Source organism: Ips typographus, linkage group LG2 (assembly GCF_016097725.1).
Source record: "Ips typographus isolate SLU linkage group LG2, UJ_Ityp_2.0, whole genome shotgun sequence".
NCBI lineage: Eukaryota > Metazoa > Arthropoda > Insecta > Coleoptera > Curculionidae > Ips > Ips typographus.
This window is the reverse complement of record NC_138423.1, coordinates 22,164,333-22,190,757: the sequence shown is the minus strand read 5'-3', so window position 1 is coordinate 22,190,757 and position 26,425 is coordinate 22,164,333. Positions and strand designations below refer to the sequence as shown.

At 32.8% G+C, this 26,425-nt stretch overlaps 2 protein-coding genes across 2 annotated transcripts in view; both read left to right on the top strand.

Moving 5' to 3' along the window:
- Nucleotides 1–18,524, top strand: part of LOC145724503 (pyrokinin-1 receptor-like) — a 51,940-nt gene extending 33,416 nt beyond the window's left edge. The window contains exons 3-6 of the mRNA XM_081972819.1: nucleotides 2,062–2,298; nucleotides 6,034–6,256; nucleotides 12,361–12,578; nucleotides 17,809–18,524. Of these exons, the coding sequence (XP_081828945.1) occupies nucleotides 2,062–2,298; nucleotides 6,034–6,256; nucleotides 12,361–12,578; nucleotides 17,809–18,300 (1,170 nt within the window). The 3' untranslated portion in view covers nucleotides 18,301–18,524. The remainder of the gene's footprint in view (nucleotides 1–2,061; nucleotides 2,299–6,033; nucleotides 6,257–12,360; nucleotides 12,579–17,808) is intronic.
- A 1,106-nt stretch (nucleotides 18,525–19,630) lies between these two features.
- Nucleotides 19,631–23,551, top strand: Ric (Ras-related protein interacting with calmodulin). The gene is made up of 5 exons (XM_081972935.1): nucleotides 19,631–20,119; nucleotides 20,636–20,692; nucleotides 20,846–20,919; nucleotides 21,178–21,385; nucleotides 21,555–23,551. The coding sequence occupies exons 1-5, from the start codon at nucleotides 19,909–19,911 to the stop codon at nucleotides 21,785–21,787; spliced, it is 783 nt and encodes a 260-aa protein (XP_081829061.1). The 5' UTR covers nucleotides 19,631–19,908; the 3' UTR covers nucleotides 21,788–23,551.
- The last annotated feature ends 2,874 nt before the right edge of the window (nucleotides 23,552–26,425 follow it).

Sequence of the window (26,425 nt, the reverse complement as noted above, 5' to 3'; positions counted from 1 at the left end):
TTAATTTGACCCTATAATGACTTTTTTTTGAGACTTTTTCCTCACTGTGAATGTTGCTTTTAACAAAGTTGTCTAAATTTCATAAACAGTCAAATTAATTAATATAAGCCAGCAGACAAAACCAGACAGAATGACGTAAACCCTCATCTTGGTGACGTAAAAAGTGGCAAACAAATGGTTTGTGTGTGAGTCCAAAACCATAAAGCTCCCCTGGCCTGAAAAACACTCCATTATACAAATTTTCATGCTTATTGTGTCACTGTTTCAAGTATTATTAATTGCTCTTTGCCTATAAAAAAAACAAGGCTAGATTAATATCCCTCTGGGGATTTTCGACCTCGTATAATAAAAGCGCATTAATTATTATTATTCAAGAACTAAGTGTTTTGTTTACATAGATGACAAATCAAAATATAAAAGTTTGGTTTAGTAATTAATGATTCAATTATTTTTACGACACACAAAGGTTTTTATAAATATTTATACTGTGGCAGACACAACACAACTAAAAAAATGGTGAACAGGTTGTTTTTGAAAAAAAAGTAGTTAAGAGACCAAAAAATCAAACTTTGAAAAGAACATATTTAGAACTAACAACTTGGATTTTTCCAAGTATTGGAAATTTAGTAATATTTTTGTTTACAATGTAAAATTGGATTGATTTTATCTAGGTCAGCTAATTGGAAACATGAAACGAAAACAGATATGGAAATTTGCCTTAAAGCGAGGTTTTTATATTGAAGTAGTAATTAACTTTTTCGTAACGTTTTTGTTAAAAAGACTTAATAAGAAATTACCTACATTTGTACCTTTTTCCACTTTGTAAATTTTCCGCAAAGTAAATCTTTTTTATTGATGTAGACAGTTTTGTATAACAGAATCAAAGAATAATGTTTTTTAGAGTTTGTTTGCTGCCACGTGTATACAACAAATTTTCCAAAAAAAAATTTGACAACAATATTATCTCTCTATCTATAAATAGTAGTTCGTAATTATACAGACCGAATTAATTGGTTTTTATGGATGTTTCGAATTAATGACACACATAAAAATCTAGCATTGGTATTGATTAAATTTATTAGGTCCTAAAGCGTTTATAAGGTCAAATGCTTTTCCTTTCACTGTCGTGTTGTGTAAATTGGTGCTGTTTGGTTAGATAAACATAATATACAGGATGTTTCAAAATTTATCTTCTTCCCTATTGGACAAAACCAAATTTAATAAAAACCAAAGATGGCTCGATATTAAAAATGTATTACATCAATCCATAGAAAACTGAGATCCCACAAATCATTTGCAAAAATGTGGGATACACTCTCTGTGTAAAAGCATTTTCTTGTTATAGGTACAGATATTTCAGGTTAAATTACAGCCCTACTTTCAAACAAAGGTTAAACAGATCGACCTTTTCCCTAAATCTTTGAAGACAATAAGTTCCCTAAAGGTAAAACCGTCCAACTGTACAAGTTTATAATCGCCTCTTATACTTGCTCCAAAAGAGATTGAGAACCAGGAAAAGTTTTTTTTTATATCAAAAGATTGATTACAACTTATAGCAGTTTAGTGTGCATACTTGAAAACTTTCCGCACAACTCATTCAAAAACTTTCTATAAATTGAGTTTTCACTTTGATGTATTTTTGGTTAAAACTGCGAAAATCCAATTTCCCTTACCGGAACTACAACAGTTGGTAGTAAATCCGCACAAAGCAATTCTTTACACATTTTCGTGTTTACGTTAGCAGGAAAAAAACAACTTGATTTTGCACAGCAGGAGCACGTCAAATCTGGCTTTGATATCCGCTTTTTTTTTAAAGGATTCAAAATTGGAATTTGCTACTTTCTGATATTCCAAATTAACCGATATCGAATTGCGAAGGATGTTATAATTTCCCATGTGTGAAACTTTGACGCTTTGGATTTCTTTCCTTTCGGTTGTTGAACTGTCTATAATAACATATTTTTCTTTGTGAGTGTGCTTTCAGGTCAAAATTAAATGAGTATGAACTCTATACAAACAAAACTGCTGAGACACTTCGTGTAAAGTTTCAATTTGTTTCAGGTTTTGACAATCACCGCCTTTACTGTGGAAAGGTATCTGGCCATATGTCATCCATTTTTGGCGCACACCATGTCCAAGTTGTCCAGATGTGTAAGGATAATCATTATTATCTGGATAGTTGCTTTGACTTTGGCCGTGCCACAATCCATCCAGTTCAGTATCAAAGTGGAGGACAATGTCGGTCAAATTGTGACTTCGTGTGGAATGTCCGATAAAATGTTCGATCATGCGTTTGAGGTAAGTTTTGTTATTTTAAAGACAAAGTTTGGTCCTTTTGAGATTTTCGACCGGCCTTTAAATTATGTAAACACCTTGGAAAATGTTTTAATTAAGCGTTTTATTCAATTTTGACACATCAAATGTGCAGGTTTTGCCCCAAAAATCCAAAACAATTTTCTGCTTAATCATGATGGTCCAATCGCTTTTACAATAGCTACACACCTGACCAAGTTGAAACTAATAAGCTTTTCAACATAAATTCGACAAAATAGGCTAAATTGGTTATTTAAAAAAAAATCCGTAGAGACCTGCAAGTTACCAAAGTGTAGATTAAATTTCTTTTTCGTACATAAAGCAAATTAGTTGGATTTGGTAATAAACTGAGTGGTTACTTTGGACAATTATTGTCATATGTCAGTTGTTACTAACGACAGAAAGTTAAGTTTGGCCTACAATAATTAACCAGTAAAAATAACCAAAGTAAAAGAAATTCACTGCAAATGTCTTTAAAAAGAGCAAAATTAGAGAATATTGGTATGTAAATTGTTCATTTTGGCGAATCTAATTTCCTGATTGTCGTCGATATTTCTTAAAAGAGTTTTCCAAGTTCTTGTAAATTGCGAATTAGTTCGCTGATTTCATTATTATTTAGGTAAACTGTCCGATGGCAAATAGATTCAAATTACTGTATTTTAGTCTTTTCGGAGGTTCTTAGAGCTGTTAATATTACTGCAGTAATGCAAGTGCAGTCCCAATTAAGTATGTAACCAATTAGCCTGCCAAATTTACACACTTAGCTCCGTTTTCTTTTACTGGTTAACCTAACCTAACACCATGTCACCAACCATCAAAAAGTGTGAAATTCTATACGTAGTTTCCGCTCGTTTTAGTCAATTTTTATCAAATTAGGTTATGTTCACTCTTTAGTTGATTTTGTCGTTCTTACAACTATTCCTGAAGAGTGCCAATAACGGGAAACCTGGTTTTGTGTAAAATCAATTTTCTCGAAATCTAGGACAAGCTTTTTTGACTTAATTGGCCCTGCTAGGAAGGTGGTTTAATGAAAAAGTGTGATTTTTAGATTTAGAAAGAGAATTTCAGGTTAAAACTGTACCGGGTGAACCAATAATAAGATCTCGGAAACCGTTTGTATGTGTGAATGACTTTAGAATAAAAAAAATAAAGTAATGAGTCATTACTCACGAATGTAAATTTAAAATCGTGAAAAGAACTGTCATAAATCTCAGAAACATGTCCCTGTTTCGAAAACTATGTTAAACTGTAATTCTTGCAAATTCTAGGCAAATTTTGACAGTTTTGACATTAGTTCCAGATATCACGTGGTTTTTGGAGGATAATTTAGCTAGGCAGTCACGTGACCACTGTCAAAACAACTGTCATAAATCTCAGAAACACGTTTTGTATCGAATACTGCAAGAAAATTCTCTAAACCCTGATTTTTGCAACTTTTGAGCACAGTTTGACAGTCAGGAACACAATTACTTATCAAACCGACAAGGAGGGAGAAAATTACAGTTTTAAGCACATTTTTGGAATACTCATTACATTTCCTATACAATAACATGAAAAATATTACAAAATTTGGTACAGTCAGGAAGAAAAGCGGTGTCAAAATTTGAACAGTCAGAGACAAAATTGCCTGTAAAACCCACTGGGAGTGCGAAAATTACTCTTTTAAGCACTTTTATGGAATTCTCATTAAATTTTCTTTCCAATAACCTGAAAAAATGACTACAAAATTTGGTACAGTCAGGGAAAAGAGCGGTGTCAAAGTTTGAACTGACAGAAACACAGTTTGAAAGAACAGTCAGAGACAAAATCGCCTGTAAAACCCACTGGGAGTGCGAAAATTACTCCTTTAAGCACTTTTATGGAATTCTCATTAAATTTTCTTTCCAATAACCTGAAAAAATGACTACAAAATTTGGTACAGTCAGGGAAAAGAGCGGTGTCAAAGTTTGAAATGACAGAAACACACTTTGAAAGAACAGTCAGAGACAAAATCTCTTTTAAAACTCACTTGGAGTGAAAAGTTGCTGTTTTAAGCACATTTTTGGAATCCCCATTAAATTTCCTATTCAATAACCTGAAAAAATTAGTACAAAATTTGGTACAGTCAGATAAAAAAGCGGTGTTAAAGTTTAAACTGACAGAAATACAGTTTGAAAGAACAGTCACAGACAAAATCGCCTGTAAAACTCACTTGGAGTAAAAATTGACTGTTTTAAGCACATTTTTGGAATCCCCATTAAATTTCCTATGCAATAACCTGAAAAAACACTACAAAATTTGGTACAGTCAGAGAGAAAAGCGGCGTTAAAGTTTAAACTGACAGAAATACAGTTTGAAAGAACAGTCACCGACAAAATCGCCTGTAAAACTCACTTGGAGTAAAAATTGACTGTTTTAGGCACATTTTTGGAATCCCCATCAAATTTCCTATGCAATAACCTGAAAAAACACTACAAAATTTGGTATAGTCAGTGACAAAAGCGGTGTCAAAATTTGAACTGTAATTTACCAGCAATTTACTGGTAATTTACCGGTCAAATTTTTCTGGAAAAGTAAAATATTTATTTTACGGTAATTTACCCATCACTATTTTCTACTTTTGAAACACCTATACAAAAGTTATCATAGTATTCATAGGCAGCCTTATTGCAATAGATTAAGTGGTAATTTCTTCATAATTTTTGTAATTCTTAATCCTGAGATATTTAACAAAAACATTAAATAAACAAACACTCGAAATCATTAAAACTGACATGTAGTTGCAGTGTTCGTAATAATTCGAGTTAACGTGAAAGTTGTAATTTGTTTGGTCTAGACCGTATGCACCTATTTTAATGGGAAAAGCATATTTTGTTTACCGTTTCTAATAAACGGGACTGAAACTTTGCAAACATTTACTCAATAAGCCTAAAAAAGGTGCGCAGTTAAATTAATGTGGGAAACGGTGTGTGAGTGACGGTAAATTAGTTTCAGTTACTCACGATTTACTTAGTTATTAGTTGGAAAACTTACGTACCAAGATTTCCTAGTTCAAGGATATTGTGGACTTCCTATTATGTCTTTAAACTTTACTAAACCCAATTTGTGGAATATATTACGTACCAAGTTATGGAACGTTTTGTGAACCACTAATTTTTTCCTGACGACTTTTTAAAGCGAACGGTGGAAAACTGGAAAACTCATCGCCAAGTCAGTTATATTACCATTACGTGGTAGGTAATCGAAAAATCCTTATGTAATGCAAATATGAAGAATGAATATAGTCAAACTTAATTTCAAATTCAGGTTTTTAACTAATTTGAAAGCTCAAAATTAATTAAAACCAAAAACCGTTCAGCAGAGAAATTAATGTCGTTTTTTCCTTTTTTACTGAAGGGATCTGATAATCGTATCCGAAGAAATTAAATTTTCCCCTCTTTTAATCCAGTCGTTCCGATATAGAAAATAGAGCTGATGAACGTTCATTACTTATAAATCCTAACAAAATCCATTTATTAACGGCCATAGAAGCGGTATAGAGGCTGTAAAAGTTGATTTTACTACCTCCCTGACACTACAATAGTTGTGCTTGCTGTAGACAGATTTATTCCCTACAAAATCCAAAGATTGTACATTTTACTCCCGTTACTGTTGACAACTACCAAATTTTACTGCCCTTGAAACTAAACTACCTATTACCACCAACCCATTTTTTTAATCAAATAACAATGAATATTTTAGGTGTCGACTATGGTATTTTTTGTGGCACCGATGACTCTGATCACAGTCCTCTACATTCTGATAGGAAGACAACTGAAAAAATCCACAGCAAAAAGACCGTCTTTGACGCAACACAGCAGCAACTGCACAGCACTCAGATACTCGACGCACTTGAATAACTCAGAAATGGCAAAGAAACGGATCAGAAATACTCAGGCTCAGAACAGAGTAGTCAAAATGTTGAGTAAGTATTTGTATTTTTTGTCTTAATGTCTGCAATATCAACAGTTTAACAAGCAAATGCTAGGATTGGCTTCACACTGTAGGGTGGATCATTTTGTATGAGATTTATTAGGGTGCTAAAAGTTTAAAAGTGTGTTATGAATGACAGATGATTGGTTAAGTTTAGGCAAATTTGGTCAGGGAATACAATGTTTGAAAAAGGAAAATCCTCATTTTGTTTGATTTTCAATAATTATATAAAATAACGTCAACACGATGTATGTTGTTATGCACCGATTGAATTGATTTGACCAGTTCAGCCGTTGCGTGCAATTAACATTTAATAACTTTAAAACAATAAGTACTGCATTAAACAAATCAACACTAAATAAAATTTGCTCTCGACTAAATATTTCCGCTGTTTTCATTAGCTGAATGCGGTCTAATTTGATAAACACATTCGGTGAAAATTACCTTGCATTAATGAGTGGGGCAATTTTCAAACCTGATATGAAATTTAAGCAAAAAAACAGTACAAACCTTCCGTTGGTTTTACTATGAAGTTTGCAGACCAAACAACTAGTCCAAGAATTACAGTACTATAATTAAAGGAGTGTGTTTGGCTTAGAAAAACAGTAAAATGAAACTGGGTTTGGATGTTTGCCTATATGCAGGCTTTGCTTTTAGTAAACCAATAATGTCTGTGATTTAAGTTGTCTAGAAATCGATTCCTTATATAACAGTGAAATACACTTTGGCTTTAAGTACAGTATTAGGAGGACGGTTTTTATTTTCAACTTTCACTTCAAAACTATCGTACTAATTACTGTACAGTTTTCAGTACAACGTGTGTTATTAAGCAACTTTTATATTTTAGTTAACGGTTTGTAACATCCACTACTAACAGCTGTTATATTATTTTTTATGGCCTTCTTAGAATACAAATTTCTCATCATATTCATTCGAGTTATGAATATTTTCATGCTTAGGTTGTAAATTCATTAGGACGTATTTTAATAGTAAGAAACTTTTGACCTTATTTTATCCACTTTTACAGAGTCACAAAGTAACCTTTTAAATAAAGAAAAACGTACTTCTTAACATTTTATTATTTTAAAGAAAGGTGTGTCATACGTAAGTGAGTTATGCATAAAAGTTAATTGGTGTTATTTTTGAAAATTTATGTTAGTTCAATGTCGTTGATTTACTTGAATTTATTTTATTTTGAGAACCTTGCCAACTGCTGTAAAAATGGTTTTTGCCAAATTAAACTTGAATTATTAAAAATTTTACAAAATATATGTATTTATCATGTTTTTCACCTTTACCTTGATTTGAAAAGAGTTGTGAAAAAATTCAGAATTGTACTGTATTAATTTGTAGTGAAAATGGCTGTCGTAAATTGATTTTAGGAAGTCTCCAACCTTTAACCTTGAAAATTGACTAGGTTGACTGCAAATGGTCCAGTAAGTGAATTTTCATGAAATATGACTGTTTTTTATTGTTTTGACATGAAAAATTGACTAGAATGACTGCAAATGGTTCAGTAAGGTAGTTTTCATGAAATCTGACACTGACTTTAACATTTTTACTAAAAGCTTCCAAAAAAATATGTCTACACTTGCTTTCCTCCTATTACCTTGTATATCTACTATAAAAACATTGAATTAAACTGAAAGTAAAATTTTCAGTTTAGCTCTATAGTTGCAAAACGTTGAAAACGTCATCTTCAAAGACTGTCGACTATTCCAGGCTTTTCTAAGTCATCTTCGAAAAGTGTCTACTTTTTCCAATTCATTCAAACTATTGAGTGATTTAGACTTTATTTAACTAAACAAACAATTTTTTAAACAAATTCTCCTGATTTCCCTTAAAGATTGACAATTATTTGAAAAGTCCAGAACATTTCCACCACAGCAAGTTTATTTTTTCAACTCATTGAAACAACTTTACAAGGATCTCTCTCTTTAGAATGTTTCGTAGCATTTTCAGAGCGTTTTCAAGTGATTCATGTGTTCTATCATCTTTTCGGAAAATGTTTAATCCATGTTACAACCACGTTAAAACAAACTGTCTTGCCGGAACTAAATCCTACTTTAGCAATTAGGATAATGAAACATTTCAACTTCCTCGCTCAAATCCTTTCCTTTATATTAAATCAGAAGCACTTTCTATCTTTCTCTTACTGCTACGATGTAATTTATGCAAACTGTATTTGTTTCTATATACCTCAATAATTTAGCTCCTGCTGTTTATTCAAAGCCACTTACGTGTATAGGATTTGTATGATCTCGCATTCAAATCCCAACAACATCGGGCAAAACAGTATGCATTAGAACTGTTTTCATTCAAAGCTTTAGAGACTTGGTTGTCTATTGGTTAGAAACTGGATTAATTTCTGAGTTTTTCTAATTTACTCTACACGGGTTTCAGTCTTAATTTAGCATATTTTAGGGGAATTAGTGATCTCTGTCTGGCATATTCTAAGTAAGTTAAACTCCCTAATTTAAAGGTATAGACACGAGGCAGCAATTTATTGAGTTTCCAGTTGAACTGACAACGTTGTAGGAAAACAGGCCTATGATTATGCAAATTTCAACTATGAATAATAATAGCGATAATCAAAGTCAACCAGTCGATACAAAATGACCAAATTGCCCTAGCCAACAAAATGTATTTTACGGTTAATTTGGACTGTGACAGACTGTTGTAATAAGTTCAGATTCGCTTGGCCGAGTTTTCTATGCTAAAATCCTGACAGTTAGATGGGTTTCTATGTAAATTAGTTCTAGAATTTAAATTTGGTCCTAAATTCGTCCGAAAATTGTGATTTCCTGAGTTCAAAGACCTTCTTCTACAGTTGCAGCAAATTTGTGTCAAAAATACCAGCACATAAAAGCTCAACAAATCAATTCCTGATTTTTTGATAAACTATAAAGCACCCAAACCTCAACTCATTTTCTTCATCACGTAGACACCATTAAGCCTCTTATACTCAATTTGATCCAACAGCTGCTGATAATATCCACGTGTAAATATAAGAAACAAATCCGGCTTCTACACAGGGTTTAGGTCTCAAAGATAGAATTTGCATAATAACGCTAAGATATTCATATTTTGGCAATTTTCCGGCCGAAAGGTTTGGGAAATTTCAATCTTCATTTAAGTCTTTCGTTCGATTAAGTTTGGGAGATTACGGAGACCGGTTACGTAAACCTTTGGGAGAAACAAACGACTTTCTGTTGGAAAAATCGATTTTATTTCTTAGGCTCACATAAGTTTTTCCTTAAATTTATTCAGCAAAAAAAGGAAAATGACATGTTTCTTTCAATTAACACTGAATTGAAAATAAAATATCTGGAAATTCTTTATGGAACACATTTAGGTGACTTAAGAATTATAATAAAAAAAAGTAATGTCACGATGGCCTAAACTGATTTTTTGGCAAAAATCAACTTATGAAGCAAACAAAAAATGATGAATTACAGTAATTGGTAGATGTTTATTAAGAAAAACAAAATTAAGTAATCTAACGTAAAAATCAATTTAAATGAAATGTTAATTTTTTTCAATTAAAGTTATACGAAAACCACATTTTTTGAACATGCGAGTTTGTTTTAATTGGAAATTAGTTTCCTCAGCAAAATTAATTAAAAGTGTTTCTATAATCTTTCCATCTAAAACTAGTACAAATTTTGCATCAACAAAGTGGTTAACCTAACAAATTAACAGAAACTAGTACAAGGACGCTAAAGTTGAACTTTCTCAGCGTTTTAATAAGATTTTCCGGACGATTTAAACTTCATCCTCGATATAGGAACACGTAGGTATTAAATTCCACGCTTTACAGTTTAAGTTTATCCTATCTTTTAACTGGTGTGGCCACTAAAGAATAAATTAAAATGATAATCCCGAGAGCTAATTTGAGAAACTAAACAATTATCTAGATTGGGTTGCAAATTGCAAAGAGTAAGGAAACAAGATTAACCCCAATAAACTTAAAATAAATTTATTTGTTTTCTGCTTATTTATTTAAGATGTAATTTTCAAGAAATTAAACAGCACGGTTTCTCCAATTTCCTGTCTGTTGTTGCTGTCAAAACTCTGTTTACGATTTGTTGTGAAAAATGTACATTACGGTCCTGTAGTAATTTGGAAATTATCACCTAAAGTGAGTTTCATGTCAAGTCAGTCCAATTTTGTCGTGAATTTCTAATATTGACACTAAAAGAGTGATTTTTTTTTCAAAAATATCTATTACCATTTTGGCTAAATTTACTGTCCATCCTGTAAATTTCAGGTCCGTAACCCTTAAAATACTAAATTTATAAATACACGGTTTCATGTCACTTTTATGGCATTTTTTCCACTCTTTGCCTGTTATTACTGTCATAGCTGTGTCTAGGATTTTTGTGAAAAATGTGTGTTACCGTCCTGTAATGTCAGTTTAATTCTGAGTCTACAACGCAAATTTTAGGTCCGTAACTGCCTAAATTTAGAAATTATCACCTAAACTGAGTTTCATGACATCATTCAAGATGAAGTTAGTCAACTTTTTAGTGAATTTCTAATATTAACTTAAACAGTGATTTTTTCAAAAATATCTAGTACTGTCTTGGCTTTTAGGTTGAATTTACTATGTCCTCTAAATTTCAGGTCCGTAACCCTTAAATTGCCAAAATTATCACCTGAAACTGGATTCATGTCACTTATTGCTATTTCTTCCACTCTTTTGCCTGTTTTATAAATTAAAAGCTCCCTGGACTTTGCAGAGAAAATATTGGGTTTCCTTCCGCTTAAAAATGAGGTTAGCGGTTTTTCGTCACCTAGACGAGAACAGCTATGGCAAATATACTCTTTCAGCGACAGAAAAAGCTAATAAAACTCCAGCTTAAATGGAGTATCTTTTGGCATCAAATTACCTTCAGTTGTTTAGCATTTTATGCCAGCGGCATCCTTTAAAAAGGTATTGTTTTTTTCCAGCTCCTGCCCAGGAAAAAATTATTACATTTATTCTGAAAATGACGTTTTGTGTTTTAATTTTCAAGGTAACTTGGTAGTTAAATTACTTTTGAAGTTTACACAATTAAGTAGAAAGGACTTTAGTGTCATCTCCAGAAGTGTCGAAAACATAATTTGGCTCTATAATTTTAATACAATATTTTATTTTGTTTTTTTAAACCTAATAAACCACCATAAAGGGTAAATTTAGCTTGATTAAATTACCGTTTAATATCAATTTTAAGAGTCTGAGTTTAAAGTCAAGTATTCTCAAGAACCTTCTAATTTTTAATACATTTTTAGAGCATTTTATTTGAAACCACACTCCTTACTCAATATTGCTTTAATAATGTTTTCCAGTTAACATAATTTAATAAGATATGATGCACCTTTAATTTCTAATATTTTCAGACATTTGGTGTTCTTAACTGAAACGTAGTTTTAATTATTTTTTTTAATTATCACCCACGATTAGGTCAGTAAAATTACTTTATAATTTCAGATTTTGTTATATTCTGAATCAAATTTTGACACTTTTATTAACCAATTTTTTTGCGGAAAAATCTCGCCGAGTACATGAATGAAATATTTCATAAAAGCGATGGAGGTTAGAGGAAGAAAAAAAGCCGATGTTGATTGACACCAAGTCAAAACAAAATCAGTAGAGAGGAAAATTAAATTCCACATTAGAGGTTGGAAGCAACACATCTGTTTGGACATTTAGTGATTTTTTTGTTCATATCAAGACTGACGTTTCGGTAAACTGTTTGATACGAATTCGATAGTTTAGAAAATTAGTGAGCTAATAATAATGGTTTTCTATTTGGATTCATCCATTTGTACAATCATAAAATGCTATTATATGGTTATTTCAGTTATATTGACATGTATGTGCATAATAATGAAACCAAAGTTATCAATAGTTTATGCCTGCTTTACTTGTAATCAAGTTATTGCAGAAAAAATTGATTATCCAGTTGCACTACATAACAACTCATGATTGATTTTTATTCCCTCTTGTATTATATTTCCTTTTAAGAAAACTTTCTTAGAGCACTTTGTAGAACTAATCAAATGTAAATTCTCATTCTGACACATATTAAAACATGTAACAACTTATTTCAGTTGCTGTTGTGGCTGCCTTCTTCATATGTTGGGCCCCATTCCACGCCCAAAGGCTTCTGGCAATATATCTGATGGATGCCCCTAAAGAAGCTCAATCCACCTATTTTCCAATGTATATGTACTTGGTCTATTCCAGTGGCGTGCTGTACTTTTTGTCTACGTGTATTAATCCATTGTTGTATCACATTATGTCCAACAAATACAGAAATGCATTTAAGGTATGTTTTTAGCGAATATTGTTATTTTATGTATTTAGTTTAGTTAGCGGCAAAGAAAGTTTTTATTTTACCACTTAACATCCAATTGTAGAAGAATTGTAATCAGCAAAACATTATTGTCACACATTTGCCTTTCTTCCTTTTCTACACCCAGTGGAGTAGGTTTACACCCACTTAGAGCAGGGTAAACGCGACCACAACTGGCCAGTTACTAAAACTGGACTTTCTGAAGATTACACTATACCTCTACATTATGTGGAATAGAGTACACAAAGAAGTTTTAAATTGCTTTGGTTTTATTACTTTTCATCTTTTTCTTAACACATAAAATTGAATATGGAAATAATTTGTTTGTTCTGAAAAGTATAGAAAGAAAAATCGATATTTCTTTAGATACTTATAAATTAGTGAAAAACGCCTAAAAATTAAATTTAAAACTACATCAAAATTTCTAGTAATTTAATGGTAGATTTCTCCTTACATTATTAAATTCTGGAAGTTCTGACCTCTATCCAGACGTATAACAACCTTCAGACTTGTCTTACATTTTTGCCTTTTTATGACCAGCATACCGAATAATTAATTCCATCCACGAACTCGGGAACAGACAGTTTAGAAGCACTTATTGTTTTATGAGACTTCGAACCAATTTACTAGAAAAAAATATAGAAAAAATATAAAAGGCTGATCAGGATAAGACAGTTAATTGTTTCTGGACAGAAAATGCTTAGTTGACTGGAAAGGTGTATGGAGGCAGAGGGATGGAAACTTTAATCTCGCTAATAGGCGTGAACTGGAAATTCTGACAATGAGAAGCGTAGATTTCTGTTTGTCAGAGTAACTTTGATCAGAAATTCTGCTACTCCAGCCTAAAATTGATGGATTTCTCCTATGAAACGATGTTATTGACGATCACAGTTATGGACAACTAAATTTTCCTTGGCAAAAGTTGTTAAGCTCTAAGATTATAGTACTTGTCACGTTTTGGTAGTTTTACTAGTTTTTTAGGTTAGCGACATAATTTGCCAATCTATAAGGAATTAAAACTTAAATAGTTTCCACTGCAAACGGGTGAACAATGTTATTTTGTTCCAAGAATTAATTTTCTACGAAAATTATTCTGTTTACAGTTTAAGATGAAAAGTTAATTATTAAAATGCGGAATGAGATAGGAATTATTTGTTTAAATTTCATGGCTAATTTAAATTCCGCTGTTGTTAAGTGTTTTTATAATTCTATTCCGTTTAAGAAATATCTCATATTTTGTTTGTAGAAAAGGCAAGTTTAACTAATTCAATAAAAACTTAATTTTTTGATCATATTGTCACGTTTTGGGGGTAGCGCAGGAAGAGAAACAACAAACGTAGCTCAAGTATGTCTCCTTTATTTGTACACTGACGATGATGCCTAACTAAATCTTACTCCCAGATTAAGAGGGCCGCTAGTACCGCTACAGGCGGGACGCCCATGGGACTCTCTCTACGAGGGGGTGCGTGGGGGTGTGTGTGTGTGTGAGTGTGCGTAAGGCCTCCTGATGTGCCGCCAAGCGGAACCCGCTCGATACGAGCAGGGAACCCCTATGTCCGACAAGCCCGAAGGATTTACTTTATGCACAGCAAGCCCCCCTTGGAGTGTCGCCAAGCGAAACCCGCTCGATACGAGCAGGGAACCCCTATGACCGACACGCCCTAAAGGACTTACTTTAGGTACTGAAAGGGTCAAGAGTCCCGACGGTCACCACTGGGTTGCGTAAGGACTCTAGTCTGTTCAGCCTGGATTTCCAAGAAGGTATCGAGCCGTCCGGGCACTAGGAAGTTCGGACTGATGCTCGATAGACCGACCCAGAGACCAGTAATCTTCGATGGCTTGAGACGCTGATTAAATACTCGTCTCATGACCCCAATTTGCCGGTCTCGCTGATTCGGCAGTGCACTGGGGGAGACCGGGGCCAGACTCGGTAACGGAACATGGTGCAACTTATGTTATTCGTGACAATATTTAAACGTTTACACTTCGAGAATTTATTAATTGATCTGTACTATTTTAAGTTACTTCATTTTGGCTGTTTTGAAGAGTTCCTATGGCTCGGGACGTATTTTTCAGTTGTGTGTTTAGAGAATTAGGAAAAAAGTTGCCGAGGTCTGGGAATTTCCATCTTCATGCGCTCCATTCGCTCATTAAAAACTATTCTGAACAGAAAACGGAAAAAAAATGTTTTTACTACTTTTTAATTAATCCCCATTCTTTATTTTCATTTCACATTACACTTAATGGTTGTATTTTAGGACAAAGACAACTCAGGTAATTACATCAATTTAGCCGCTTTTTTCAATTTAACTTTTTTTTGTCTAACAATCATGAATGTTCTTGTTTCAATATCCTAAATAAAGTAGCCTGTTTGGCAAATAAGACCGGAATCCCATATTCTCTTTTTCCAGTCGAAAACAAAGTGATTCCCGTCATCGCAACCGGGGAAAAAGGCTATATTTCTTGCAAATTGTCGAAAGTTTTTTGCATCTTTAGGCAGTAAAACCTCGGATATAGGACGTAAAAGAGTCGATTTTTATAAAAACGTTCATCGCGATATAAGGTTTTCTATTTGGCTTCCTGTTTTCCCGTTCTTAGAGTGCATCCGGAAATGAACGAATCGAAGTTTTCTTCTTTTCTATATTTAGACTTCATACGTATTTATAATGTTGGCGGCTTCGATACGACATTTTAACTAATACGTCCAAGAAATCTTCAATTTTTATTCAAGGTAATAACTTGTGCTATCCTCGCCAAGAAAGTTGATAATTTTTACATTAAATCGTTTGCGAATCTCGATATTCCGTAAATTTTTACGTCAACGCATCCGAATTGGGTTTTTATGATAAAAACTGTCCAATTTGTCAAGAAATATTGCCGGGAATCCATTCGAGCCATATAAATAAAGCGCCCGGTAACAAGTGATTTATTTCTAAGTGATTTTTAGGACGAATGCCCGGAATTTCTCTTACTGCGTGAAATATTACAGGTAATGCAGTGCTGCGAGTTATTAGCTGGGGTAAGCTGATTAATGAAGATCAGTTTTAGGCCCATATAATGCAGCTTTTGTGTTGCAATTCACATAAACAATTTTTTTTAAATTTGCTGCTGTTTCAAAAACCATTCAGATAGTTGGCAATTTTACGATCATTAGATAAAATTTAAGAAAACTGTAAATAACTTAGTATTAATGTTATCAATTAATTATCTTTACAAAAAATAGAAAAGTGACAGAAAGCATATATTAAGTTCCAAGTTAAAGATATATCTTCATTAAAGTGTCAGAAATATAAACCTGACATGGGCAAAAGAAATATTTATGGATTCCCAAGGTAAACATTACAGCTACAGAAAAACCGACGCACGTCCTTGTCTTATTGGTTTTACTGCCACTCTTATCTACTAAATGTCCTCCAACAGTGTATAAAAAAGCCCTTTCGCTAAAAATAGAGTTTCAGTTGGATATCATTTTGAAATTCCTTATTTTCTATTATATAATCTCTGATTTATTATTGAAGAAGAATCAATCTTGAATGTTATGTGAAGAAGAAGAATTATGTTGTAGACCTCCTGCAATCAGTTAACTATATTTTTCCATGCTGTACTTTTAAAGCATTTAATCCTTAAAAACTGTTTTAAAATTAGCGTTTTGCGCGTCGTTATTCATAAGCTAAAACTGCTAATTTTAAGTGTTTTTTTGAGTTAACTGGAACATTAAAAAAATACAGAATTGTAGACAATAATACAACTACAACATTCACTTTCAATTAAATCAACCGTATAGACGCAAAAAAGTGTCCATTATATTCTCCTGAAATTTGTATAGGTATCGTGTCCATTTTATTGATTTTGAAAGGTAGAAACTTTATTGGAAGCACTAATAAATTAGTCTTTCTACTGTTTAATGTTAATCATAAAAACAAAGATCTATCAAGTTCCATTTTATTGTTTGGTGACATTATTTCCATTCGGTAAAATGAAATGCAATCAAAACGTACAATTTCCTAAAATAAAAGGACAACTCTGCATATTGAAATAAAGTTTCAACATGTCGCAAATGTTGGGAAATTTAAGTAAATTCGTAACGCAACGTCTGTCAGTTTAAATTTTGTATTACGTAGGTATTGTTGCAGTAAATTTAGTTAGGTAAAAGTTTGTCATTTATATAAAATAGTCTAAAAACAAGGTTCTGTTCAGTTATCGCTGGATCACCTTGTACAATATATATTTCTAGGATACTAGAAAAAAGGAACACTTGCGTCACGTGACATCTGTCATAACTGTCAAAATTCACTCACCTCTGACTGGAAAGTATAGAATGATATGATATGAAATGTATAGAATAGTTTCTTTGAGAAATAGCACTGTAAATTTTGTTTACAGCTTTATGGTGCCAAATTTGACAGTTGGGACGTTAAAGAAAACTTAAATGTCTTGCTTGCGTCACGTGACAGCTGTCATAAGTGTCAAAACTTACTCACCTTTGACCGCACTGTATACAATGTCAAATAGAAGTGTTTCAGGAATAGCACTGAAAATTGTGTTTACAGCACCACAGATCCAAATTTGACAGTTGGGACGTTAAGGAACACATTAGTGTTTTGCTTGCGTCAGATGACAGCTGTCATAACTGACAAATATCACTCACCAGTCCCCTGAAAGTATAAAATGTCAAGTAGAGGTGTTTGTTTGAGGAATTGCACTGTAAGTTGCGTTTACAGCTTGCGTGATCATCAAAGATACGCAACTATTTGACATTCTACAGTTTCACGGCACTGTTTAATGAGTTTTGACAGTTGTCAAGAGACTATAAACCTGTCATTGAACGTCATAGCTAGTTCAGTTCGTCAAAGTGGCCTATTTTTTTCAACCATACGAATTAAAAGCTTTTCGACATTGCCAAAATGAATCAAAGGTTTTGGCTTTGACAACGTTCATTTAAATGTAATTTTCAAACTTTTGTAACGACAGTTGGTCACGTGACCACTTTATCAAAAATACTTAATATTTTTGTGACCAACTCTCAAATTACAACGTATTTTTTTTTGTCACATGTGGCACATTCAGAACACTTACAGAGAGGAACCCATTTAACTTCACGTTATTGGCAATAATAATAAACTAAATTATGAGTGATACTCCATATTATACTTGATACATTTCCACAACTATAAAATTTATCTAAACATCTGATTTTTTTCAGAAAACATTCCACAACTTTTGCTCGAGAAGCAACAGAAGAAGAAACTACATAGCAGCTCCAGTGCGGATGAACACAACCAAAAAGTACCCGGAGAATTTTTTAGGGGAAGTCTTGCATCTAGCCCCGACGGGCGATGCGAGAAATTCCTCTAGTTCACCGTGGATGAAACCAGCCACGAGACTCACACCACAAACTAGTCAAACTAGTTTCTCTTCATCGAAGATTGAAACGTCCCAGTCGCTTCTAGATCGAGAAGCCTACGATCGGTTGATGCCGGTGCAAATGGAAGAAGAACGTTCTTGTGCTTCAATCAAGACGCGGTTTCTTCGATTGTTTAAATCGGGACTGAGTCAAGGTTATATTGGTAACCAATCAAAACTCAGCAGAGGCTCGAATACGATTAGTAATTCCAGTTTGAAAGACACTGACGAAATGGACTTGGTTTGTGCGGATTTAGTTAAACAGATGAAGCAAGTGAATGATGTTATATAAGACTGCCATTGAAATCTTTGTACATACTTTAGAGATTAAGAGATCGAGTGAATTATCACGAAATAAGTTATTGATTGTACGTTTTACCGAATATTGATGTGATATTGTACTTCGGTGTTTTTGTGCTGTAAATACAAATGGCGATATGTTCAGATATTTCAAAATCACACTCGGTGTTCGGTAGTAAAAAGCTCTCTATATGTTATTAAAATGATGTGAAAGCAGTTAACGAGTTTTATTTAATTGAATGATTATTTTAATGCTAATAACTATATCATGTTGAAGAAACGAAAACGAAACCAGAAGAAAGATGTAGGTAATGTAACTCCATCTGCAGAAAAAATCTAGAAGACATGATTGTTCTAGGGTTATCAGGCTTTCTCCATCGATGGCGCTATTATTTATTAGTACAAAAACAATGGTTTAAGTTAATGAGGAACGCACTATACTTTTAAAATCTATATACTAAAGTTTCGTATGAACCATGTTCTAGGCCGGTTTTCTCAGTTATTAGTGTTTTTTCATAAATACTCTTTCTTGACAAAAAAAGCAGATGTTTTGGGCTACAATTTGACGTTGGAACGAATCTCCTAACTGTCACAGGAACCAAGTTAGGAGCTGTCAAATTGTGACATCTTGTTCACTTGCATTGCTCTATTTACCGTCCAATATCTCGGTTATTTGTTATGTTTTTAATGAAAAATGGTTAAATGATGACCTCTTTAATAAAACTTGTTTTCGTGCACCGCTCTGTTTCCGATCAAATATGTCGCTTATTTGTAGTTTTTGAATGAAAATTGTGTTTAATTAAAAGAAAGTCATAATTACAGAACATATTTGGACCTTTGAGCGAACCTCCTACCTGTCATGGTCACCAAAATAGGAGCTGTCAAATTATGACAGCTTAAAATATGTCTTAATCACAGCTTAATGTGAGGTATTTAGTTTTTAACTTTGGGGGAAACGTTTTCAAGAGTAAATCACTTCTTTGTATATCATATTTATTTAGGTATAATAATTACACATAAAATGGTGCTTTATGAAGGTACAATAATAAACCGAGTATTGAAAATGAACTAACAGTAGACAAAGCACTTATTACATTAACAATATTGATCTGATATTAAGATAAACTGACTAAAAATTTAAATATGTGTATACCATCCAGTTAGTGGCTTCTATTTCAATGCCCTAGAACAACTCTGGTCAGTTTAGTTGTTGTCTCTCACTCTCAGTTTTTAAGTCTAATCCTCGTAATAGAAAGAGTAAGACATGGTACAACACGAAACATTGAACTGATATAAAACATAAATGTCATTTGTCATTCGTAAGGGGGAGGTGGTGACATTACAGACAGTCAGACAGATGTGGGGTTAAAATAAAAACAAGAAAAAAAATAATTGGATTTTTGAATCAAAGTCAAGTGTTTTAGGGGGATGGCTGTCGGAAGTGACTATTGGAATAATGTTAATTACGTGAAAGGCAACGGTATCGATTTCGCACCATTTATCGAAAAAACCGAAAAATAAATGGCCTCTCCCCCTCTATGAGTTTGAGGCTGTTGACCTTAAACGGCTTGGAATCCAACTTTACCAACTTCACATCCCCATGGCTGGTGAGACTAATTACAAGAAAAAGGGAAAGTTGTCTCGACAGGAGTCTAATCGTTCCGCCAAAGATCAAACTGATATTGATGTGGCAATTGACAACAGTAAATTGGGGCTCACTGGGAGCAGTGTCAATAATCAGACCAAGTCTCGGACTGGAAGTCGAGTGTATAAGATTGTAGTTTTAGGAGATGGAGGTGTTGGAAAATCAGGTAACTAACCATTAATTATATGTGTGAAGTTTTGCACACAGATGACTGAAACATATAATTATTATGCCTATTTATTGTAGCCATATAATACCTTTAATAAATTTGTCAGTTGAAAGATTTCAGCCAAACTAATACAACTCATCCATAGATAACATAGTAGGTGAGGATTTTCCAGGCATGATTAAATCATTTTATAAAATACCATAGTCAATAATTAAAATTTACTTATTCCAAATTAAAAAATAACATAAAACTAAACTTATATTATTCATATGAGTATTATTTTTTTCTATTTAACTATAACCTGTGATGTAAAAAACTGAAAAACTGAAATATTATTGTTTTGTAAAAATAAAAATTGTGTAGAAATGTTTTTTAACTTGCCTGTCATGGAAAATAATGATTGAAAAATCAATTATTTACCTGTGAGAAAACTAACAGTTTTAACTTCCACTTTTTTCATTCAAAAGTTTGAGTCAATATTGGAAAAAATATTCAGTTTTATTACTTTTTCAGCTGTTACCTTGCAATTTGTCAGCCACAGTTTTTTGGACTACCATGATCCTACCATAGGTAAGTTGTCACTGTATTAGTCAATTATAATAATAAAATTATAAACCATATAATGTGTTTTATTAATGTTACATTCTCAGTTGCTTTATAGTAAATGTGACTAATTAAAACTTTGGTTTTTATGGGTTATTTACTGCTTAATTATTTTTGCAGAAGACTCTTATCAACAGCAGGCTGTTATTGATGGAGAACCTGCACTATTGGATATTCTAGATACTGCTGGACAGGTAATTGTTTTTACAAAAGTTGGAATTAGTAAAACATGCAAAAATTTATATTAGTATTTCCATTCATTGTCATTGATTGTTTTCATATTGTGGATAATTTAATAAACAAAAAAACAACATATGCAAAATATCAAACTAAAATAGAAAGGCATAACAATCTGTCTATTATGTGTCATTGTATTTTTGTTTGATTTTCTACTTAGTTTAAACTGCATAAAGCTTATTTTTTTTTTTTAGTTAAATTATGATCTATTTTAGGTGGAATTTACAGCAATGCGAGACCAATACATGAGGTGCGGTGAAGGTTTTATGATTTGCTACAGTGTCACTGATCGCCACAGCTTCCAAGAAGCATCCGAATACCGAAAACTTATTCAGAAGGTTCGTGCTTCTGAGGATACGCCTATTGTTCTTATAGGCAACAAATTCGATCTGCACATGCAACGCAAGGTTTCTACTGAGGAAGGTGATTAATTTTCTATTTTTCTAAACAATTGAATTTAAACACAAAGAGTATCACAAGTCTTTTGTGTGTCTTTTTTTAGAGTTTGAGTCGTTATTTTTTTGATCTGTATACTTAACATGTTTTTACAACTTTATCTACAAAAATTAGTTCCCTTTTTTCCTTCATTTAGGTAAATCTCTGGCACGTCAGTTTGGTTGCCCATTCTACGAAACATCGGCCTGTCTGCGGACCTACGTGGACGACGCATTCCACACTTTGGTGCGCGAGATTCGCATCAAGGAGCGGCAACGGATGGGATTGCCACCGGACAACGAGCGTAAATTGCGCAGACACAGCAAATGGTGGCGCTTAAGAAGTATTTTTGCTTTGGTTTTTAAACGAAAACGCTCCACTACGACTTAACCTGCATTTTTGCTGTGATGCGACCGTAACAACTGCTATTCCTTGTCTCATAGTTTGGGTCGTAATTTGTGGTGAAATATTGTCAGTTAATGCCATAATTACTGAAGGAAAACTTCAGTGCAAACAATCTGTTTGTGTTACCTTTCTACTATTGTTGTTAAGTGATCACATTTCTAATTTTTGTCATGAAACCATATTTATATAATATGTCATCTACAAAGGCCTAACTACCTAAACTGTCATTCAGCTGAACAAATGTATTTTTAGCACTTAAGCTATTAGATTTCCCAATCTACTATTAACTACTTAGTACTGATTTTCTAGACTTTAAGTTACTAATCTAATTTTCAGGACAAATTTGAAACAAGGAGTAGCAGTCAAGTTAGAATCATATAGATTACCTACTTACCTTATAATTCATGAGCTAGCAATTTTTAGGTGATACTGACATCCCCATGTGAACTCTATTTGTTAATTTATTTTTAGCTGCTGCAGCTATTTGTTATTATTTCATATTCTAGTCATTTTTAATTTATTAACACTTGCGGTTAGTGATAATTGTGGAATAATGCCCTAAACAAGTACAAGGAGTGCCAGGCCAGCACCTTAAATTAATTAAATTTTTTCACTGTTGTTCCTTTTTTTTTTAGACCAAAAATATTACTGTTGTTTTTTGTTATTTAACAATTATTTTATTTATTTAAAATATTTTTTACACAAATTGGTTTAATATTGCAGGTGAACTGAAATTTTAAATAAAACAGCAAATTAGTCGTTATTAACCAATAAGTGTAAAATTCAATCTTGTCTATTTTATTTTTAGATCTGAAATTTGTTAAAAGATTAATTATACAGGGTGTCCCAAGAAGCTGTGCACCTCAGGAAAAATATCATTGTAATAAACGTGGCCACGAGAAATTGTCGTAAATATTAATTAAATATGAGTAATAAGAGACATCTGACAGTTGTAAACTTCCTATATTTAATGTAAAACAATGTTCTGTATACATCTGGGACACCCTGAGAAAACAGATTTGGACCCTGTATTAAACTAGACAAAATTCAGTTATAGTAAACCTTTTCTATTTTTTTTTTCAACAAACTTTTTTCATATTTATTGTAGTCAAAAGATTTATCAAGGCATGTTCTTATTTTTTTTTTGTTTTCTCATTTTTGATGCACCCTAAACAATAAACTTGAACTAACAAACCACTGAGCATCGAACACGTATAAGCATTACTAAGCATTTTTAATGTCCTAATTATAATGTAATTTTTAATTTTATACAGTTTTTTTTCGTGTCATGGCAGCTAAAATAACGGACTAACCACCTCAAGTTTTTTTTTTAATTTGAAGACTTTCATACCGAAGCTCCCATATTGCATTTATATGCATTTAAATCCTTTTTTACCCTAAATCACAAAGATCAAAGAATTCAATTGTGATTGAAAAGAGATTTTTTTACGTGTTATTCCTTATTAGAATATTTAAAGCCCATTATAGATATATGTATGCCTGTTTTCGTTTTTATGTAAGTAATGAAGATATTATAAGCAATAATCTAGAAGTATATGTAAATGAGTGAGTTTGTAAATTAGGCCCAATCGCAAAACAAAAAAAAAGCTGTTGAATGGTTTTTATTAGACTTATATGTTGAAAGTTCGATATATAAACTCAAGTTGACTGTTTTATATAAATGTAAGCGGCGAACCACGGTAGGTTTGTATGTTGCAATATGTCATGAAAAAAAGTCTACCAGTATTATACTTTTGTTTTATTCTACCGTTGTATTTCTTATACACAGGTGTGGTAAAACTACAACGGGCCTAGGCAAAACTGGGGCAATTTTGCCAGAAGCTTATCTGAATTCATCCACTGGATTAGTTATATAATTATGTTGGCCTGGTGGCTCGTAAATTTTTAAATAAATGTACATAGACAGAAAAACGAACTAAAGATATAGTAAATACAAACATTATCAAATAAATGGAAATGATTAGGAATGTGACTTAACACTGCAAGTAAGTAATCTAGGCGACGAATTTAGAGAAACGTGTGACAACATCGCAGGTAAAACTTTCCTTACAGACTTTTTTTAGTTAGGTTTTCTGTCTTTGTCTCACGCATGCAATTATCAATACATGCTCTGTCAATCACATGGTTTTCACATATTTTAGTTTCCTGGAACAGGTGAGAAGTTTGGCCTGATATGTATAAAATGTACTACAGACAGTATAATTAAAGAATAGCTATATTTAACAAGAAGGGACAGCCGGCATAGGTACTTCCTTTGATGTTTTTGGCTGACCTCAGTTTGCCTTTGGTAGGAAACATGTTGCCGGTTGTCTCTTGCAAAAATTACTTCTAATTTTCAAAGTAAAATATAAACTAATTATTTATAATCTTTCTTTTGAGTGTTTTAAGTTCATCCCCTTTTAACGATTGGAAAATATCAATCCTTATTAACTGTAAACTGATGTTTTAAAACAAATATTTGTAGTGGTCTGAGATATGGTAACGGTTCTTCAACATCCTGAATGATCAATCAATAAAACTCCTGATATTCAACGATCAAAGCCGATATGTCGATTGTCTCTTAACTTTGGTAAGGAAAGTCCATCTTTCTCAATTCTTTTCAACTGTCTCTTATAGCTATATTCTTTGCTTAAGTCTTCAACATATCTTCAATTCAAAATGGCTGAAACGTTAACAACAAAATTGAAGCATCGTCGAATTACAGTGATTACCAGAAACATTATTTAAAACATGTATAGCTGTTAATCTGCTGTAATGTGTTTATAAACCGCAATTTACTCTCAAATAGGTAGTCTCAATAATGGCCGCATTGATATAGTGTGAGAAATTGTGTCCGAAAATGCGTTGTTACCGAGATACAGGGTGATAAAGTTTTAATTTTTTTTAACAGTTTTATAAGATAACTTCATTCACTCTTGACATAGTAAGATTAATTTTTCTACCTACGCACTCTTTAGGATCTCCACAATTACAGTGTATAGAAATGTAATTGTAACTCTTTTATACGATTTCTTATGCATCTTTTATGGGAAATTTCATGCACTCCTAGATACTTTTTGCAAATAAAGAACACGGCGACAGATACGAAAAAAATGCAAAAGAGACAAAAAAGTTTCTAAATTGAAGAAAGAATTAGATTAGCAAAATTAAGACTACAAAAAAGTTTGAGAGGATAAAATGGGGATTGACCTCTGAAAAAGTATCACCCTGTACATTTTCGCTACAATGTGTACACTCTGTAGTTGTGGAGATCCTAAAGAGAAAAATTAATTTTGCTTTGTCAAGAATGAATGAAGTTATGTAATAAAACCTTTAAAAAATCTGAAACTTTATCACCCTGTATATGGTCCAGGGCTCTGGGCACCGCCTACTATACTAGAAAGCCTAGAAGGTGCTTGTCAAAAATTCCAATATGGCGGAAATAGTGGTGACAGTTTGCGTTTGTTTGTATTGTGGAAATTGAGTTTTTTGAGAATTAGATAAATTTTTACGGTTTAAAATTAAAACTTGAGGTTATTTGCGTAAGATATTTTTGTTTGCTGCCGTTCATAAGTTTTCCAAGCCACATTGTAACAGCAATTCAGGAAAAAGCCCAACCGTGGCAGTTTTTTACATTACAAAAATCCCGATCTAACTCAACAGTGGTTCAACACTTTGAGGTGGGATGATTTTACTCCAACACTATACTCAATGGAAGGTACAAGTGCTTTCTAGTACAGTAAACTTATTAGGTACTTGTTACATGCACAGGTATGTGAGTTACATTTTAAAGCATCCTTCAATGTGAGAGCAACAAAAATAATTTTGAATGAATGTTCTTGGTAATAACACAAGAACCATTTACCAGTTTTGCTTACCTAGTTTCAAGGATTTACACATTTTCTTGTATTGAACAGTGTTTAAACTAGTTTTCTGTTTGTTGTACCGCTAACGACGCCATTAAAAGTGACATTTTAGGCTTTCTAGTATAGGGGGCGGTACACTGGGCAATGGGAGCGATGCACGTCATCAGTTAGTTTGACGTTTTGAAAATGCATTCGTATTGCTTAGCGATTAGTTGCGACCTGTAGCGCTCTCTTTCGAACACGCGCTTATTAACTGAACGCAATTCTGATACAAACGTGACCTTCTCGATCTCGACGTTTAACGAGTTGTGTGCGTTGTTGCCAGATTGTTAGTTGACCGTTTCCTGTTTTTGTTTTTGTAGTTGATAACTAAAAACTGCTTACAGAGAGAGACAAAAAAAAACTCAATATTAAATAATATTGTTATTCAAAATTCTCTGTTAAAAAACTGCGTCAACTTCTATGTAGGAAGTAAATAAAAACAAAATGTATGTAAAGTTCGTGTTTTAATGAAAAAACTAAACATCTGGCAACGACGCGCGTTAAGCGTCAATGACGTGCATCGGCCGATATATATTACTATACCTCGGTATCTCGGCTTAAAATCTAATGCTCTATAGGCATGGTATTGGTTTGCCCGTTTAACCCTGACTCACCCTGTATAATAACAAATCGATTAGCAATCGAAAAATCGGATTTTGAAATCGATAAGTAATGGTTTTTCGATTGGCAATCGATTTTTTTCAGTGCATTCATA

Bases quoted from the DNA above. Each gene is read 5' to 3' on its own strand.
- Ric (XM_081972935.1), top strand. From the start codon at position 19,909: ATGGCTGGTGAGACTAATTACAAGAAAAAGGGAAAGTTGTCTCGACAG. The intron at 20,120-20,635 runs GTAACTAACCAT...TTACTTTTTCAG, and splicing joins TGGAGGTGTTGGAAAATCAG to CTGTTACCTTGCAATTTGTC. The intron at 21,386-21,554 runs GTGATTAATTTT...TCCTTCATTTAG, and splicing joins CAAGGTTTCTACTGAGGAAG to GTAAATCTCTGGCACGTCAG.